The 17,865-nt window shown below is 40.7% G+C and overlaps 1 protein-coding gene across 2 annotated transcripts in view; it reads right to left on the minus strand.

Annotated features, from left to right (window-relative positions):
• Positions 1–626: 626 nt before the first annotated feature.
• The window catches only part of bach2b (BTB and CNC homology 1, basic leucine zipper transcription factor 2b), an 84,532-nt gene continuing 67,293 nt past the window's right edge, over positions 627–17,865 (minus strand). For both annotated transcript variants that reach the window (XM_032584404.1, XM_032584403.1), the window contains 3 exons: positions 15,017–16,528; positions 8,306–8,512; positions 627–7,468 (listed from right to left, as the gene is read on the minus strand). In XM_032584404.1, coding sequence (XP_032440295.1) covers positions 6,974–7,468; positions 8,306–8,512; positions 15,017–16,528 — 2,214 coding nt within the window. In that variant the 3' untranslated portion in view covers positions 627–6,973. The remainder of the gene's footprint in view (positions 7,469–8,305; positions 8,513–15,016; positions 16,529–17,865) is intronic.

Below are 17,865 nucleotides of genomic sequence, written 5' to 3' on the forward strand. Positions count from 1 at the left end.
TATGACTGCCAGCAGTGGTTCTAGACGGTTCTACTCTCACTCAGAGGGAAGAATTGCTGCAAATTCACTGACTTTAAAGAGTTGCTAAGTATTCTTAACTGTTTATCAATTTATCATTGTAAACTGAATTTCATTCAGTTTACAAATGAAACTGATCTAGTGGTAATGTTGCATTACCACTAGAACTGAACTGGAATGTTTCTAAATTAATTTTGATAATGTTGCATTGATTTGATTTTATAGTTTTCCATATGACCTTGATCTATTTGAGATGATGCGCATTATATTGTGGATTGATTCTTTACACATAAACTGGATTTAATTTGTTAAAAACAACCTCAGCAATCCCGAATAGAACAAAGCAGAACATTTAAAGATTGGGAAGTCTTTAAATAATAGTTAAAATGATTAAATGATTTTTATTCCCACTTATCCTGTCTGAGCAGGATAAGCATAGAAGGTAGAATGAATGTTTAGACAGAAAAACCTTGAACAAATCAAACACAACCTTCTTGCTCTTTGGTGTTCTTTCCTTAAGGCATAATCCCTTACACAATATAAACATAGAATAAAGCAAATGTGTGCAGTAATTTATCAGGGTTAGAACAAACAAAAAGTACACTGAATGATATGCAAGTTTCTTTATTTCATAAAGAGAAATGGTGTCTAGACAAAAAAGTCATTTATATAACACTAGCAATTGAAATGAATGAAAATGGGGTTGCACAACAAGGTATTTACATGGTTATTAAGTCTTTAATAATTAAGGTCATGTAGCATTAAAAATTTAGGTAAGAACTCTTAGTAGAGAATAAGCAAATAACAGCTATTTCAAGTGGACAATATTAACACAAAACAGTCTAGAAAAAATAAGAAAAAATAACTTGAACTACAAGCTTAGAAGCTATTACATTAAAAATGATGCACCAAAATCTACCAATACAATAATCCATTTAATCTGTGTAAAAGCATGTAGAAAAACACCTGATGCAGTTTGCTGATACAGTCATTGACCAGTTATGAGAGGTATGAAGGATTTCACAGGTAGATAAGTGTGAGAAAAGTCTGCACTGGTTACTCAGGGATGGGGGCCCAGGCCCCTGCATACACTCACTTCACTTGAATGTGAACTATGGCCTCTGCAAGTTCTAAGGCAAATATCGGAGGTGCACTTGTATCCATGTAATGCTGAGTCATCCAAAAAGTTGGATGAAACACAAGGTCAGAGGAACTCATTCTTTGCCTCTTACATGGAGAAGAATAGATCAAACATGACATGACACCTATCTGTAAACATATTACATTTAGATTTCACTCAATGATCTTAACCTGTGCATTTAAATAACACACATTTTATTTTGTTAAAAAAAAATGAAGTCGAGTAATCTGTGAAAAGGCATGTTTTTGTTCATATTCTTTCAGAACAACCTTTGGAGTTGCAAAAGCCAGTGTCTGTGTCAGAGAAGCAGCGACAAAAAAAAAGAACAAAAAAAAGAAATGTAACAAAACTAAATAGAAAGATGAGAGGGTTCATTTTACAGAGCTACAGCTTGTTCATATATAAATCATACTGTTGTAACTATGTTTGACCTGCACAAATCAACCTGGAGACCAACTCCTGTCAACACGACTTTCTTTCAATTCATGCATATAATAAGAAATAAAGTTTGTTTATAATCAATCTGATTGGTTTGCAACTGATTTAACACAAAGAGGAATTCAAACCAAATCTGCATCTGCTTTTCATCTGCATAGCTAGTCAGCACCTTCCAGCTCCTAGTTTTGGTTTAACAGTAACCAGACTGAATTTGTTGATCTCATCTCCTTCCTCCCCACTAACCTCACACCAAATAAAAAAATCGCTTGCATTGTGCTGCTTGCACACAGTCACAGGAGATCAAAATCAGATTGAGAAAAAAAAAAGAATATCAAGCCTCAACATTCATCAGGTGGGCAAATACAGAGCTTGTTTCTGGTGGCAACACTGTCACCTGAAGAAAATAAAATACTCCAACATCATGAGCAGAAAAATCCAAAATCTATTCAGCTCACCGCTTTTCTACTCCCTGCTTCAGAGTGATATCCAGAGCATGTTTAAGTACTCACCACCCTGAGGTTTTAATGGTATGCTTCACTGAATTAGCAATAAAACATCCTTGGCTGACTGACATCTACTCGCACCATGCAGACAGCTTTGGTATGACCAGGTTACTGGTATAAAGTGATGAAATATACAGAGTATTGATTGAAACTTGGTGACAAAAATTTACGTAGCTAGAAACCACCAGTGGTAAAAGATATTTTGTTGTCAACTAAAAATAGAAAATGGAAAATAAAACCATTTTCTCTTTGTTGCTTAAACCCAAATGTTCCAAGATGGTCGGGTGACCCTTTCAGCATTAAGAGAGCATAAAAAATCATAAAAGTCTGGACCAAAAGCAGGGACTAAACCTCAGAAACCTTAGTTCAGTGGGATTATATTTGGAAATTCAGATGAATCAGCAAAATATGTTAAGAAGAGTCTGTGTTCTCTGTAGAAGTATTAGAACATCTCAGGAGCCTCTGATAAACTTTGGCTACATTTCTCAAGAGAAAAAGAGAATAATCTTTAGGTCTAATCTTGCAGAAAAATGTCCAATGTAGATCTTAGATTTTCTTTCTGCTAACTAAAACTGTCAACATAGGGCTTCTTCTGGAGTGTGTTCATGAAAGAAAACAGCACATAAAAATGAAACAAACAAAAACATCATATATGTAGAAATATATATTTAAATATCATTACTACTGCTCCAAACCTGTGTATGTGTGGTATGTGTGTAACATGAACATGAGCTTGTGCATGTGTGCATTCTATGAAAGGGATCAATCCTAACAATTTAAAGATGGGGTATTGAGGTACATTGAGACAGTATCCTGCTGAAAAACAGAAAGGAACAACCAATGAGATCTTAATCTAAAGTTTACGTCAGAAAAAGTTAGGAGGAACAATGTTTAAAAAATCTCATCCAAACTTTAAAGTCCCAATCCTGTGTTAATCTGACAAGAAGAGACAAAAAAGAAGCACAGCATCAGTCAGACAGGTTGGCAGAAAAACCTGGCAGAAGCTTCTGCAAGGATCAGGTTTTTCATGGGGATCCATCCATCCATGCATTTTCTGTTCACCCTTTGTCCCTAATGGGGTCGGGAGGGTTGCCGGTGCCTATCTCCAGCTACTTTCCGGGCGAGAGGCGGGGTTCACCCTGGACAGGTCGTCAGTCTGTCGCAGGGCTTTCATAGGGATATTAGTGATTTTTTAAATGTCCTCTGTCAAACACAGCCAAATATTGAAGGTGAAAGCCAAAATAAACACCCTACTAAGACAGGGACAAAAATAAAGATGGATGACCTAACAGTGAACCCTTCGAGAATGTATGGAGCTTGTTATGCTTTAGGAAAACCATTGGCTAGTGATCCGTTTTAATGAGATCATTATATATTTGTTTCTACTTTAAGAGAATGATCATTTATAGAATATAACATACGATAAATATACACTTAAGTATTTAATATCCAAATTGGGTTAGACCACTGTATGGCAGCCAAGTGTTTCCAAATGAAAATTGGTATGCCTACAACACGTATCAACTGGGACTACTGGGATGTATAAACCACCACTGCTGCATTGTGAGCTGAAGGTCTTAGAGGCCATAGTCTACCAGGAGTTAATGGAAGCGTAAGGTGGAATCAAAGGGACACAGGTGGAACATTGAAGCTGAAAGCAGAACAGGTGTTAAAGTACCTGGGGTCAGCTGTCCACAGCAGCAGGCAGAACACCAGAGAGGGGAAGACTAGGACAAAGAATGGCAGAGAGACCTGCTGAGATGAAGGCTTCACAGCTGGTAGCTCTACAAACAGGAACTGAAGATGGAGATAGAGCCAGCAGAGCTGGACAAAGTCACGTTTTCACCGAAAGTGACCCAAATGAACACGGTTAGGAATGAATATATCAGAGGGACAGCTCAGGTGGAGCGATCTGGAATCACTGTTGGAAAGGGAAGGCCGAGGGAGATGTTCAGAGGAGGTAGAGGAGCTGCCAAAGAGGAACAGGGTTCATGGTTGTAGTGAAGAAGGGTTAGATAATGCCAGGGACAGAGGCGGAGGTAGACTTTGAAGACTGACTTTGATAGATAAAATAACAAAGTTAGCATAGTTATTTATGCCTTAGTTGAAAAGCTCAGCACAACAGAAGCGACACCGTCACAGGTACGTACCTTTAGGATTGGGACTTTAAAGAGAAGAAAAAGCAACAAAGTTTTATGCTGAATTCAACCCTGCTTATACTTGCTTGTAGCTTGCCTCTAGTGAGGTTTGATACAGTTAAGTTTCTTTATACAGAACATTTTGGGAAATAATTTTTAAAAGCATTTTAAAAGAAGAGAGAACTTGCAAGGCAAAACATGAGCTTGACCAACTAACTACGCTTATAGTTCTAGGCAGCATGCACATCACAGAGGTGGATGATCAAACACAATCAGGGTAACAATTTTACGACCTTACAGGATTGGTATTCAGTCATTTGGACAACACACACACACACCACTTACATGTCAACTCAATCAGGAATTAGCTTATTTCATTACTAAATAAACACAAAGCAAAGTTGAGAATAATCACATACTAAAACATTAACTTCTTTTAGATCTTCATCGACGTATATTAATATAATGACATCAAAAACATTTGCTCTTGCAGGGCCAATTTAAGTGCTCCAGGTTCAGACTTAGAAGAAAATAATGACAAAGACTGTAGCTGAAGTGCTAGTGGCTCTGAGCGCTCGGGGCCGGAAACAAAGTGCCTAAACTCATTCATTCATTCTTTACTTTATTTCTTGGATAAATTTTAAAATGTCAATAGCAAAACGTGAGAGCTTACACAAGTAGCATCTTTAAATACTGCTATAATAGGAAGTAAGCAACATGGGGAGAAAGAACATGAGAAGTTTTCACATTTAAAAAGGAGCCAAAGGTGAAGCTGGGCCGGCCTGAGCCAGTCCATAAAATATATTCTCATGGGTCATTTCTAAACATGCAAGGGGCTGATGATTGTGTATGGATGCATACTGTGTGTGTTTTGTGTGTGTGTACTCATGTATTGCGCTGATTTCCTGAGTATCAGAACACCCACCATGATGGAAAGCATTCATTAGGCAGGACAGGAAACAGCAAAGAAAAAGTTTTCCCTTAGAAAGGTGCTTGATATAACCCAAGTGAAATAAAAAGAAACACTTATGTTTCTACACGTACAAAAATCACTGTTACAGTCATCATGCTCCATACTATATACACATCTGCCAAACAAGCACTTGAAAAATCACTGATACAACATCCAAATACAATGGTATTGCTGATGAGTGGGAAATAAAAATAGCCATCTAATCATTCTCCTTTCAATTCAGTGCTGTGGAAGGCATAGAAGGAATGTTCTCAGTTACAGGCTGTACAAAGTTCTCCTGTACAGAAATACAAATAAGAAACGCTTGAAAACATTTTTTTTTTTTTTTTTTTTGCATATGAACATTTTACAGTCTCACTGCATTGTAACTTCCTATTGTACAGAAGCTCTCATCTCATTTTCAATGAATTAGGTTGAACATTCAGAGGATTTTTTTTTTCCTGAGTTTGAATTCTTGTGACGAAAAGGGCCACTGAGATATAATCATAGAAGAGACAGAGCGAGAGAGAGAGAGTGGGACTGAGAGAGGTAGACAGAGGCAGAGAGAGACTAACGAGCTGCTTTCACACACAAACATCTGAGAAGTTTACACTAATGTGTGCAGAATCTCATCAGAACTTTCTTGAAAAAGTTACTGCCAGAGCTGCTACAAATCTCTGTTTACATCATCCTGGAAAAACTGGATCTGTACTAAATACTTATTTAGGTTGATAAAACTCTGCTCTTGTTTGAGCAAAACGTTTGCATTCACTGTCATGATGATTTATCTTGATGTTAATGAAATGGATGCACCGAACTTAAATACTTTAAACAAATGCTGTCCAGTGTGAAGTACTCCCAAATTAAGATGCACTCCATTTGTAGCTGGAAGCAACAATCTCCATGCTGGATGAATCTTGAGGTACAAAAAAATCAATAATGCAAATGATTACAGTTTTTCAGCTACAAACTGAACAAACTGATTTCTCAGAGATAAAATCTTACAGGTTAAATGTTAAACCTTCACACCTGTTAGGCAGCCTATAGAAATGTGGAAATCAGGACCAAAGTGTTTGTGCTAAAATCATCAGGAGATTTTCAGGATAATCAGAAGAAACATCTCATAGTTTGAAGGTATCCTCAGGATTGGATGCTGATAAAAATGACATTGAAAAACTTGGTTTCTATCATGTGGGGTTAATAAATAGTTGCCTTTATACTCTCAGGAAGTAGTTTAGAGGTGATCCTGCACACATTTGTGTCTCTACATCTCTAGAGCAGGTCTGGACCTGATGGGGAAGCAGTGTGTGTGTGAGTGTGTGTGAGTACATCTGAAGACGGAGCAGTAGAAGGAGAATAGGACAGCAGACAGAAAGAAACAGAGATCCTGTTTGTATAAAAAGAGAGCTGCTGCTTAGGTCCAATGAGGTTCAACTTGAAGTTGTGATGTGTGACACATGAACGGCAGTCTCCTCTGCAGAGGCTCCTGCCGGCTGGCCGGGTATAGCACCATAGTACGAGTTTGGTGAGAGGTTCCCACTCTGTCAGGGTAAGAGGAGAATGCCTGCAGAACAGTATTGCTGCTGTTAAGACAATTTTAGTGTCAACCATTTCAACAAAACATACAGAAACGAAAACAACACAAAATGACATAAATACAAAGCTTGTTTTTCAGTGAACACTGGCAGAGGCTGACCATCTCACAACCCAGAGAAAGGGTTTGTCAGAGGAGTAAAATTAAATAATAGAAAAACATTCAAAACAACTGAATAAAGATCCACCTCTACTTGGTACTGTCTGTCCTTGGCTGCTCATCAGTTGTACATTTCTCAGTCATTTCCTGGCAAAAATCTACCGTTACTGTTTGGTTGGATTTTTCCACAGACTCTGATGTGGAGTACAAGCTGGTGTCGCGGCCCCCCATATCCTGGTCCGCCCCGTTCCTGACGGCAGATTCAGGCTCGTTCTCTGAGGGTCCCGGTGACCCCTGGAAGCTGGGTTCAGGGGTGGCAGAGCCAGAGTGGCCTGTGAGGTCGATGCTGGTGGTGGCCGGGGTGCTGATGGCGGGTGGCCTTGGCTCGTGGGCAGCGTTGTTGCTGGCAGTGGAGTTGGGGGGTCGCAGCACAGGGCAGTAGTGGTGTAAGGACTGGACCTGCTCTGGGCTCAGCTGGACGTCCCGGCACACCTCCTGGGACAGGCAGGAGAAGTTCTCCCACAGCTCTCCCATACAGGCCTTCAGCTGGTTCCTCTCTGTCAGCAGCTTCTCTTTCTCACACTCCTGTGCACCGGCACACACACACACACACACACATTTAGTAAAGGAATACAGATATCAATGTAACATTCACACAGCCGTGTGGAACTATTCACAGCTCTTGAATTTTTTGTCACAAGCTTCACTGTACTTCATTGAAATGTCATAGACCAGCCCAAAGTAACTGAAGTTTTTCTACACGGTAAAAACCTAAAAAGCCCCCACCAGCTTACTTTAAAGCTAAAACAGGGCAATCCTGGAAGAAACTGTTGAGACAAGGCCAGAGCGTTATCCTCCAACAGAACAACGAACCCAAACATCCAGACAGAACTTCAGTCATCTGGTTTAGGTCAAACATGTTAAAGTCCAGACTTTAATCTAACTGAGAATCTGTGGTATTATTGGGAAATTGATGTTCACAGATCCAATCTGACAGATTGAGCTTTCAGTGGGCCACAGATTGTTTTTCCGTCTACATCACAGTTCACGACTGTGAAGCGAAGGAAACTTCAGTGTTTTACAGAACACTGAAGTTTGTGGTGATAATGAGACAATGTGGAAAAGCTCAAGGTGTGTGAGGTGTGTTTTAGATGCACTTTAAAAGCCTCCAGTGATCGAACTGAGGATGTGAGCTTGTTGTGTTTTGTGAACCAATGAGACGCATAGACCAGGTTCAACATTGCCAGTCTGTCCAACTCAATGATTCAATATTCAAGCAAACAGAAAAAAAAAATATGTTAATAAGTCAACAAAAGGCAATAAATTCAGAAAATGATGATGATATAAACATGATTCAACAAACATTCTGGTGAGAAACAATCCATGTAATTGCTGATGATGGTTTGTGACTGGTGCACTCACTAGTTTTCTGATCTCACACTCCAGGTTCAGAATACAGTCAAGCTTCCTTTTGCGACAACGCTGCGCTGCGATGCGATTCTTGCTCCGCCGCCTCACATCATGGATGAACTCAAGCTGTTCCGATGTCAGTTTGTGCATTTTGACCAACATTTGGAAGTCATTCCGTGGAAGATTTGTGATTTGATCAATAGGAAAAGGAAGCTTCACCTAGAAAAGAAAGAAACAGCAAACTTTAATTCTGCTACCAGGGGTCTCAAACTCCAGTCCTCAAGGGCCGCTGTCCTGCAACTTTTAGATGTGCCTCTGCTGCACCACACCTGAATAGAATAATTAGGTCATTAAGGTTTTGGAGAATTGATCTACACAAGGAGGAGGTAATTAAGCCATTTCATTCCAGTGTTTTGTACCTGTGGCACATCTAAAAACTGCAGGACAGTGGCCCTCGAGGACTGGAGTTTGACACCTGTGTGCTAGACAGAAGAGTTAATCTTATTTTTTCAGAATCATTTATTTTGTCCATATAGTTATTTCATTTTTTATCATTACTTATCTTTAGCTAAATATGAAAAACTTCTTTTGTCTAATATTTACGGCATCTAAGTGCACAACTGAATAATGAAGGTAAAAAACCACATTCAAATGAGAATAACTTCTTTGAATATAGGATTGTAGACCCTGTCTATACCACAAGATGGCAGTAGGGTACCATTGCTGATGCCTCTCAGTGAAGAGCTCAGGTTCTTCCTGCTCTTCTTAAACAGGCAGCACAAAAGGTGATCTAAGAAAAGCGTCTTCCTCCATCTGCCTCTTAGCACCTGGAAGTGTGCCATGGTGACAGAGTTGGCGGGGTGGGGTTAGTGAATCGACCTGTCAACCCAAAATCATTGGCAGGAGTCCTTTGGGGGTATGCATATCTGCATCATGACTAGTGGCAGTCCCCTCATTCTTAAGAACAAAAGAATTAGTGGAGTAAATGCTGCACTGATTTGCCAGCTCAAACCAGGATCAGAAAGCCATGTGATATCCACCCCCGATATGACAACTTATCAGGGCTGCACGTGTTTATTCTCTTTCTCCTTGTCTGGAGCGCGACAATAAGTCGGCCGCTCTCCCTCAGGTGATGGCAAACCTTCCGATAAGCACATCACAGGCAGATCCACCCCAGCTGTATCTGCCTGCACCAGAGAGCTGTAGCTTTAGGCACCGAGGGAAATGGTGGAGGCATAACAAAGAGCCAGAGGAAGACAGCCGTAGAGCTTGGCAGAGATGAGAAGAGCTGTCTCTCTGTTCTCCTTCCCTCCTGTGGCTCCCTCAGCGGAGTGCAGAAAGAACAAAGTCAAACAAAGGAGGAAGGGAGCAGAACTCTGAGCTCCGCCTGTACCTGCAGGCTCAAGCTGGGCCAGCTGCCCCTGGGGAATGGTTCTTTCTCAGAGGACAACAACCAGAGGTGGCAAGAGGCAGAGATGCCATGTCTCACCCCCACATGGCATCCAGCAGGGGTCGGGGTCCCACTTTGTGGAAGGACTGCACTAAGGGGACTGCTGGAAGGTGCCTTATCAATAGAGGAATGAAGTCAGTTTTCCCTGTGAGAAAAGGCTCCAGATTCTTCTTTAGGACTGCGGCCCTATTTCTCAACTTAGCTCAACATCTGTATGCAGACACATGATAAATAATAAATGGGGCTTTCAAGGCTATGCTTGGCTCTAGCCGGAGTATCCCAATTCAAGAACGAGTTTACAATCACAATGCAAGGCAATTAGAGAAAAATGGTTTTTAACCACTAAAGGAGCAGGCTGAGGGAAACCAGGGGAAAGAGACATTTCGACCTTGTCAAGGTCACCCCTGGCCCCCTCCCATTCCTCCGCCCTCCATCCCATCCACCAGTCACTGGTACACAGGGGAAGGCTAAATTTAAGCACTCCACCACAAAAACCAGTTCAGCAGCACAGTCAGGATGACAGAGTATGCTTCAACACTGGTCATAAATTCCCACAAAACCGCTCTGGATTTACATTTGTTTCACATTTCTCCTCCCAAGACTCAGTCATTTTCCCTCCCAGGGTCATTATGCTGAAAATGGGGTACAGAGTGAAAAGTAGGGCTCATCTGTTACAGGCACAAAAAGGCTGCATACTTCGCAGCCCTGACCCTGAGCATTGTTAGACATTATGGATGTACATGTCTCAAATTTGGGTCTAAAATATTGACTATGTAGGACAAATTTTCATTTCAGTCAAAATGGTTAAACATTAACACACCTGAGGCTGATGCATATCATAGCTGCTTGTTCAGTTGGCGCCCTTCCTCTCAACAGGGTCTTGGTTATTTAAAACAACAAGAAGGAGCATCAATAAAACTACTTGAAAACCTGTTAGAGCCCACCTCCTGCACATGCTGGGACATACTCCAGCTCCAAAGAGTATTCCAGAAATCGATAAAGAAATGGATTATATGAAACATCTTAATCATGTTTAATTGTTAATATTAACAAATAAAAACTCTACACAATTGAGGAAGGTCATCTTAGATGCATCTATGTTGAATTGAGCTAACATAGATGATCCATCTATTTTCTGCATCTTGTTCAGCGTAATGGAGGTGGGAGCAACCTGGAGCCTGTCTCCAGTAGTCAGTGGGTGAGTGTGGGGGCCACATTGTTGGGGCCACCCTGACCCACAGACACAAACAAACAGCAACACACATAGAAAGGAGCAGCACCTCCAGCTAATATCACAATGAATGCTTTCTGGCATGTTCCTTCATTCCTGCACAGGAAGAACACTGACACTCCAGATACTGAACACTGAACTCTGTTTTTGCTAAGCTAAACATTGATCCATCACACCATATTTGTACTGTTTCCCATATTGTTTCATTTCACTTCTCTCTGGGTGCATAAAGGGTGTTTGGTTCCATCTTGCTTCATGCTTTATCAATGGTCAATATCAATTTATGCTATTGTAAATAGTCCTATAAGATTATATCATGTATATACAGATTAAACCACATAATTATTTTATGTAACGTGTGTCTAGCTTGCAAGTAGCATGCATATAATCTACATACAAGCTAAATGGATTTTATATAGGGGGATTTATAGCATCCACTCTGCTATAAATGACAATGACATCTGATTTGCACCACAGCTACATCAAATCTAAACTACATCAGGTTTCTTTGGGATTGTTTTAGTGGAGCTAAAATCGAGGCCTTTACACCTGCTATTTATTGTGTTGCAGCTTCCTTATTCTTCACTTGGAGATGCATATTTCCACCTCTCGACCAATCTTTGCACAAGAACCAACTTAACACCACCTACACTGCAACAAGAAACAACAGCTCTGACAGATGCAAAGACAGTGGGCACACTGAGCCAACAACAAACAAATATGTTCTGTTTTTTCTTTTGTCTGCTGATTTAGCTTTAAAAGAAAACAAGACAGCCAAAAACCTAGATTGAAAGTCAAACAATAGTTTGACTATTGCATAAAGGGTGTTTATGCAATACTAGGTGTAATACCAGGCCTACCTAAACCAGGCAAAAATAAAATAAAATAAAAAATCAAATGCCAAATGTAGACAGACTAGCAGCTAAAATGTTGTTAATATATAATCACTGAGAGAGAGTTTTAGCAAAGGAATAAATGTGTGGGCATTATAGGACTAAAATATGGTGTGACATAAACAGAATGCTGGACAAAGAGAATAATAGAGAGCAATACAGAGAATTAAAATGCAGTTAAAACACAACATTTGAGGACGATGAGAAAACCCACAATGTGATACATATCTCACCTAACAGGGTGGGACTGAAGTGTTACATAGAAAACAACACTTTTCCACTATGAATATCACAAAGAACATGTCATATTATAGTGTAACCTACATCAGCTTCATCTGATTTACAGTCCAACAAGTTCAGATAATATTGATCAAATCCTTCACACTACGGACATTCATGGAGAGCTTTTTATGGCCTTTTCAGGTTAGTCCTTAGTCCTAATCCTGATTAGACTATTTCACCAATTCTATCAATTTAGGCATACAAATCTTGATGTAGATTTTTCTATGTCCAGAGTTTTTCATTTTAAAATCAGATTAAAATGTTGTATTTTCAGCAACAGTGGGTAGATATAAATTATTTTTTAAACATCCCTAGTTTTCAATCAGTCGAATATAAATGTATATGTGTATCTGCCTTGCAGTGAAGTTAATCAAGATGAGAAAAGTAACATACACACTGACTTACACGCGACCTCAAAATGTAGTCTATTTGTGCTATTCACTTCCAAAGGGAGACATTTATGCAGCAACTGAAGAATGTAATCTTTCTTCCAATAGTTCCTTGTGTCCTTGATGAAAGGAACTCTAGTATTTGCTCTGTCAAGCCACTGACACGTTTAAAACATATACACAACATTGAAAAGACATGGGAAACATTTTCAACAACCATTCCTGTAGATCTCCTGTGAGTTTTTCTTTACTTTTTTCCCCTTGGCTCACAGTTAATAGTTAAACTGAGGCTGCAGGAGGATTTACTCTGCTGTCATCCTCACTTCTCTGTATTTACTCTCTTTATTCTCATGATTTTTGTTTGCAGTAATTGCTGGCATTTTATTATACATTTATTACTTTATATAAGTTTGGCTTGTTTGCCACTTAAGTAGACTGGAGATGACACTTTGCTATTCTGGTTACAATAAGTAAGTGTCAGATAGACTGGCATCAATAGTGGTAAGTTAACCTCTATCCTCCTACTGGCACTTGCCTACAACATGACCTTAGACTGGGCTTATATTTAAACAACTTTCTTTTTCATGGAATCTGCAGCATATGCTTAACTTATCCTGAGATTCAGCTATTTTTAATCTCTTCGAGCCTTCTCTGTACAAAGTTAAGAATGAGTCCCAGAGAGGGCCATCATGGGAAATAAATGTGCAGGTGTAGTCCTAATAAAGTGCTTTATTTCTCCACCTGAGTTATTTTCATTAACTAATTATAGTAAAGTTTATTGCATTTGTTTATCTAAAAGTGTGTCTCAGAAAGAATGATGTAACTTTACTTTAACAAGCCATAGAGGTGACTCAGTGATCCTTACTATAAGTAACACACTGCATAAGAAGCAGATCTGAGCCATATTCATTCATGAAGAGTCTTATCAATTGTTTGTGATAGTGAGCAGAACGCTGGCAGATAACCCTGTGTGACTCAATACAGATTTGACAGAGGATATTGTGTGGAGAAAGCCGGTATGTACAGTGGCTGACACATAAATAATAAAGCGTGTGCCCACACAGAGAAATGATAAAAGGGACTGAAATGCCTCCTTGTCATTTTGTCTTGTTTTCACTGATAATAATAACAGTCTTATGAATGAGTTCCATATAATTTACAGAGACATGTTCAGCTCATCAGAGCTCTATGATTCTGATGGGGATGAATGTTTTAGGCCATAGAGTGAGGGTAATAATCACATATTATATCTGAGCCTGTTGGTGCAGCAGAACTGTTGCACACCCCTTTCATGATGCTCCAACATACCAATGTGTTATGTGAATTTCATTGCCATGGTAACACACTATTTCTCTCCAGTTCCTCCTGCTCTCTCTGTACACTTAGAGCAGCCCTCTTCACAAATCTCATCAGAATTTTTTTTCTCACACCTCCGGCAAATATCTCTGAGTGTAATATCAAAAGAATAAAGATGGCAGGGAAACAGAGAATTCAAAGGTCACAAGTTCACACTCTGCAACAAGCAGCATGTCATGTTATAGACTCCACATACAATGAGCAGTGTGGTACACAAACCCCCACATGTATAATTCATAAGAGATGCATTTTATATTCCATACAGTGAGATAGAAACCTATTTTTTAATCCTAAGAGAATCCTGAGAGGGAAGTTTGGAAATGTGTATTCAAATAACAGAAAAACCACAGAACAGCAAAGAACAATTCAATTTATGAGCCAAAAATAGTTTCTCAATCTTGGTCAAAATCTACTAGTCTCACTGTCTTTATGCCTGGGTTATTCTGGGGTGGCAATCAGCCTCTCACTGATCTTTATCACATAAACAACAACAGTCGTCTAGTCTGAGGTTTGGAGGACGTTTCTCCAGGTGGATTACGACGGGATGTTTAGAGGATTGTCTATTCATTCTTGTCAGCACAGATGAGCTGTGTTTTAGTCTCATCATGAGTCTGAGCTAATACCTTCCTCCTCTACCTTTAGGGTAGCAGTGTAAAACTTTATGTTCACATGTCAAATTTACCAGCGTTTAACAACATAACCAATATTTTGAATGGTTTATAAACCAGAAAATACACATCATATGAAGTGTATTTTCTGGTAATTAGCTTTGTTAGATATTCTAAATATAGTGTATAAGGCCGGTTCTTTTAAGAACTGGTGAAGACTTAATCCTAAATCCAACCCATAGCATCCTGCATGTAGACTGTCCTGGAGACTCTAAGCTTCAATACTCAGAGTCACTAGAGCCATTTAAAGCAGGGCATAAAGCAAATGAATAATATCAAAGCCCATCTGTGCCTTTTGGTAGTCCTGTAAATCTTGTACTGAACAGTCTTGCTTCAATTAAATAGTGACTTAATGACTACTAATGCAGACCCAGAAAGAAGGCCACTGTAAAATAATTAGCCATTATGGTGGTGATATTCTACTACATGTGACAGGGAGTGTGTTCCCGCTCACCTCTGGCCCTCGCTCTTGAGCATGGCATGACTCACTGTCTCCTTCTGAGAAGGACCCGGACTCGTCGCTTGAGTTGGTTCCATAGGACTGCTCACATTTGATTTTGGGTCGCACCTGGTTGAAACGAGCATCCCCTCCCACACTTTGCTCCTGCTGGTCCACATTGAGGCATCGTGCCACGTTGGAGCATGGCGAGGAGGAGAACTCGAACTGGGGCAGGCTGCAGGGAGAGCCTCCGCTACCGTCCTCCGCATAGGAGTAAGAGGAGCAGGAGCTGGAAGTTCTGGTGCGCGTCTCACAAGGAGGAGAGCGTGGGCATACTTTGATTGGCACTGGGCAGCTGGTGTTGGGGCGTGGACGTGAAAGGACTGGGGGCTCAGAGGAAGTGGTGCTGGGAGAATAAGCCTGGGAGTTTGGGAGGGACTGGCAGGCTTCAGCCCACAGTCCTTTTGTCACTTGATCAGAAAGCTCCATTTCCAAAGAGTTCCCACCGGGGTAGGAATGTGCTGGCGGTCCCAGACGATTGGAGGCCCCTGAGGAAAATATGACACTTCGGCGGTCTAGCTCAACTTCCTGTTTGCAGACACCATCACAGGAAGCAGACTTCAGAGACAACCCTGCAGGGAAACCATCTACCTCCTTTGGGGATGTAACAGACAGATCCAGCTCCCCAGTAAAAGGCCTGAAGTCTTTTTTATGATCTCCCTGAGAGTTTCCTTTGTCCTGGGGGCAGACAAGTCTGTTGGTGAGTAGCTGCTGTGAAGTGTTGGACAGACTAGGAAGGTCTATTCCTTTCTTGAAGTAGGCTTGGAGGCAAGATGAGGACTTGTTTCTCTTGGTTCTTTCCAGAGATAAGGGGTTATCCATTTCCATAGCTGTCACACTGTCCTTGTCCCTGACATCCTGTTCATCTCCTGACAGGCACAAAGAGATGGTCTCTTCCTCTGCCTGCGGTTCAACTTTTATCTGTGTCACAGGCAGCCTGCCCTGACCCGGCAGAACCCCACTGATGCTGCTCTCCTTAATTGTGCTTGGAAAACCTGAGGTACTGGTGTGTGAGGAAGTGTCATTATTGTGCTTGTTACAAGCCCACTGATATTTTCTGTACTTTGGGCATCGTGGTAGATCTGATGCTCCATGTCGCTCAAAGTCCAGCCGGCCATCTGTCAAGTTACTGGACACAGTCATTGCTAACCTGTCATCATCAGGACTCTGAACGGAGGCCAGGGTGTCTGCACAATGCCGTGTCCTTGGGGAGGCGGGTCTTTCACACTCTGACTGCATGCTTTCATCCTCTGAGTTGATAGCCTCCGGTGCCCCCCTGTGGCAAAGCATGAGGTTGTCCTCCTCTCTGCGTAGCTGAGCCTCCAGGAAGCGAAAGCATGAGTCCTCGAGGTTGTGCATGCGCAGGAATTCTGCACAGCGGATGACCTCCTGGATATTTTCTCTGCTGAGTAACAGCTTAGCAGTGTAGGCAAACTGCAACAATGGGGCGAATCCCCTGGCAGTGACCTGCAAAGAGGAAAAAAAGGGAAATTGCCAGCATTACCATGAGCAGAGCCATAGTTCAAATTAGCTGGAGTATGATGAGATGAGACAGCTGCAGCAAACACAACGAGAGTAAAGGAAGAGTTAATCATTTTATCAGATCAGCATTGCACCTGCACTAAGATCTACAGGCAGGCTTGTGTGCACCTTCATTCCTATAGCACCATGTGGGACATTCCTTCAGACTGACAATTCTTGCCTGTGATTTTATCAGTTTTACATAGACCCATTCCTGTGTGAATAAAACATAAATTGATGCTTTAAATGAAACATGGTTTGTGTAAATGATGAACATTTCTCAAGGCGGTTCTATTTATAACCAATGTACAGATTTTACACTTCATTTTAAAAACTGAATTTGTTACCATATTTTGATAGATACAGTGTTAAGTAGATCTAATCCTGCTAAATGGAATAAAAAAGCCAGTATGGTCACGGTCCTGCCCTGGCTCTCCAGTCTCACTCATTCTGTCAGTGCCCCCTGCGTCCTCAGGGCAAGTGGTTGTGAATTTGTAAGAACACAGCTTATCCCTGTAGCGGCCATGTGGCATGGGATGTAAGAGGGAAGTCTTCCATTTGGACTTAATGCCAGATAATTAGCTAATAGTCAGGGCCTGGAGAGTTGCAGGTCTCTCTCTGCTCCTGTTGTCACTGAACGTAAGAGATGAGAGAAAGGAGTCCAAGACGTTGGTCTGTCTGCAGGGAGGGATCAGGATAAGGTCTATAGCAGGGTGAACACTCCACTCGGGTCAAACAACTAATCCCTGCAGCTTTATCTGGGCTTTTTCTGTGGCCACAGTTAAAACCTGTTAAATGTAATTATTGTGGTTTCACTCCAGAGTGACTACAGCATTGTTTATCTACTTGACACACCTTCTCAGAGGCTGACTGGTGCAACTCGCCTTACGAGCCTCAACAGACATCATCTGGGAACGAGACACAGAATGCAAACTGTTTATCGGCTGCTTTGTGAGCGGAGGAGAGGTGCAGAGGTTTCAGACACGGCATGGGCAAAAGAGTAAACGCAACTCAGCTGCATACAGAGACCCCTCATTCTTTTTACAGTCATGATATAAAAAAAAAGAAATACACATTACATTAAGTGAGTCCAATATGTTTATTTCTTCACATTACTTTCTATAATAGTCTTGTACTGTATTTTATTATTATTATTGTTAATCTTAACAGAAAAATCATATATTATTATTCATTTTTAATATTGTTAACATTTTGTGTGAACCTATATATCTGTTATATCTGAATTTCTATTCTATTCTATTCTATTCTATTCTATTCTATGT

Source organism: Xiphophorus hellerii, chromosome 15, assembly GCF_003331165.1.
Source record: "Xiphophorus hellerii strain 12219 chromosome 15, Xiphophorus_hellerii-4.1, whole genome shotgun sequence".
Classification (NCBI taxonomy): Eukaryota; Metazoa; Chordata; class Actinopteri; order Cyprinodontiformes; family Poeciliidae; genus Xiphophorus; species Xiphophorus hellerii.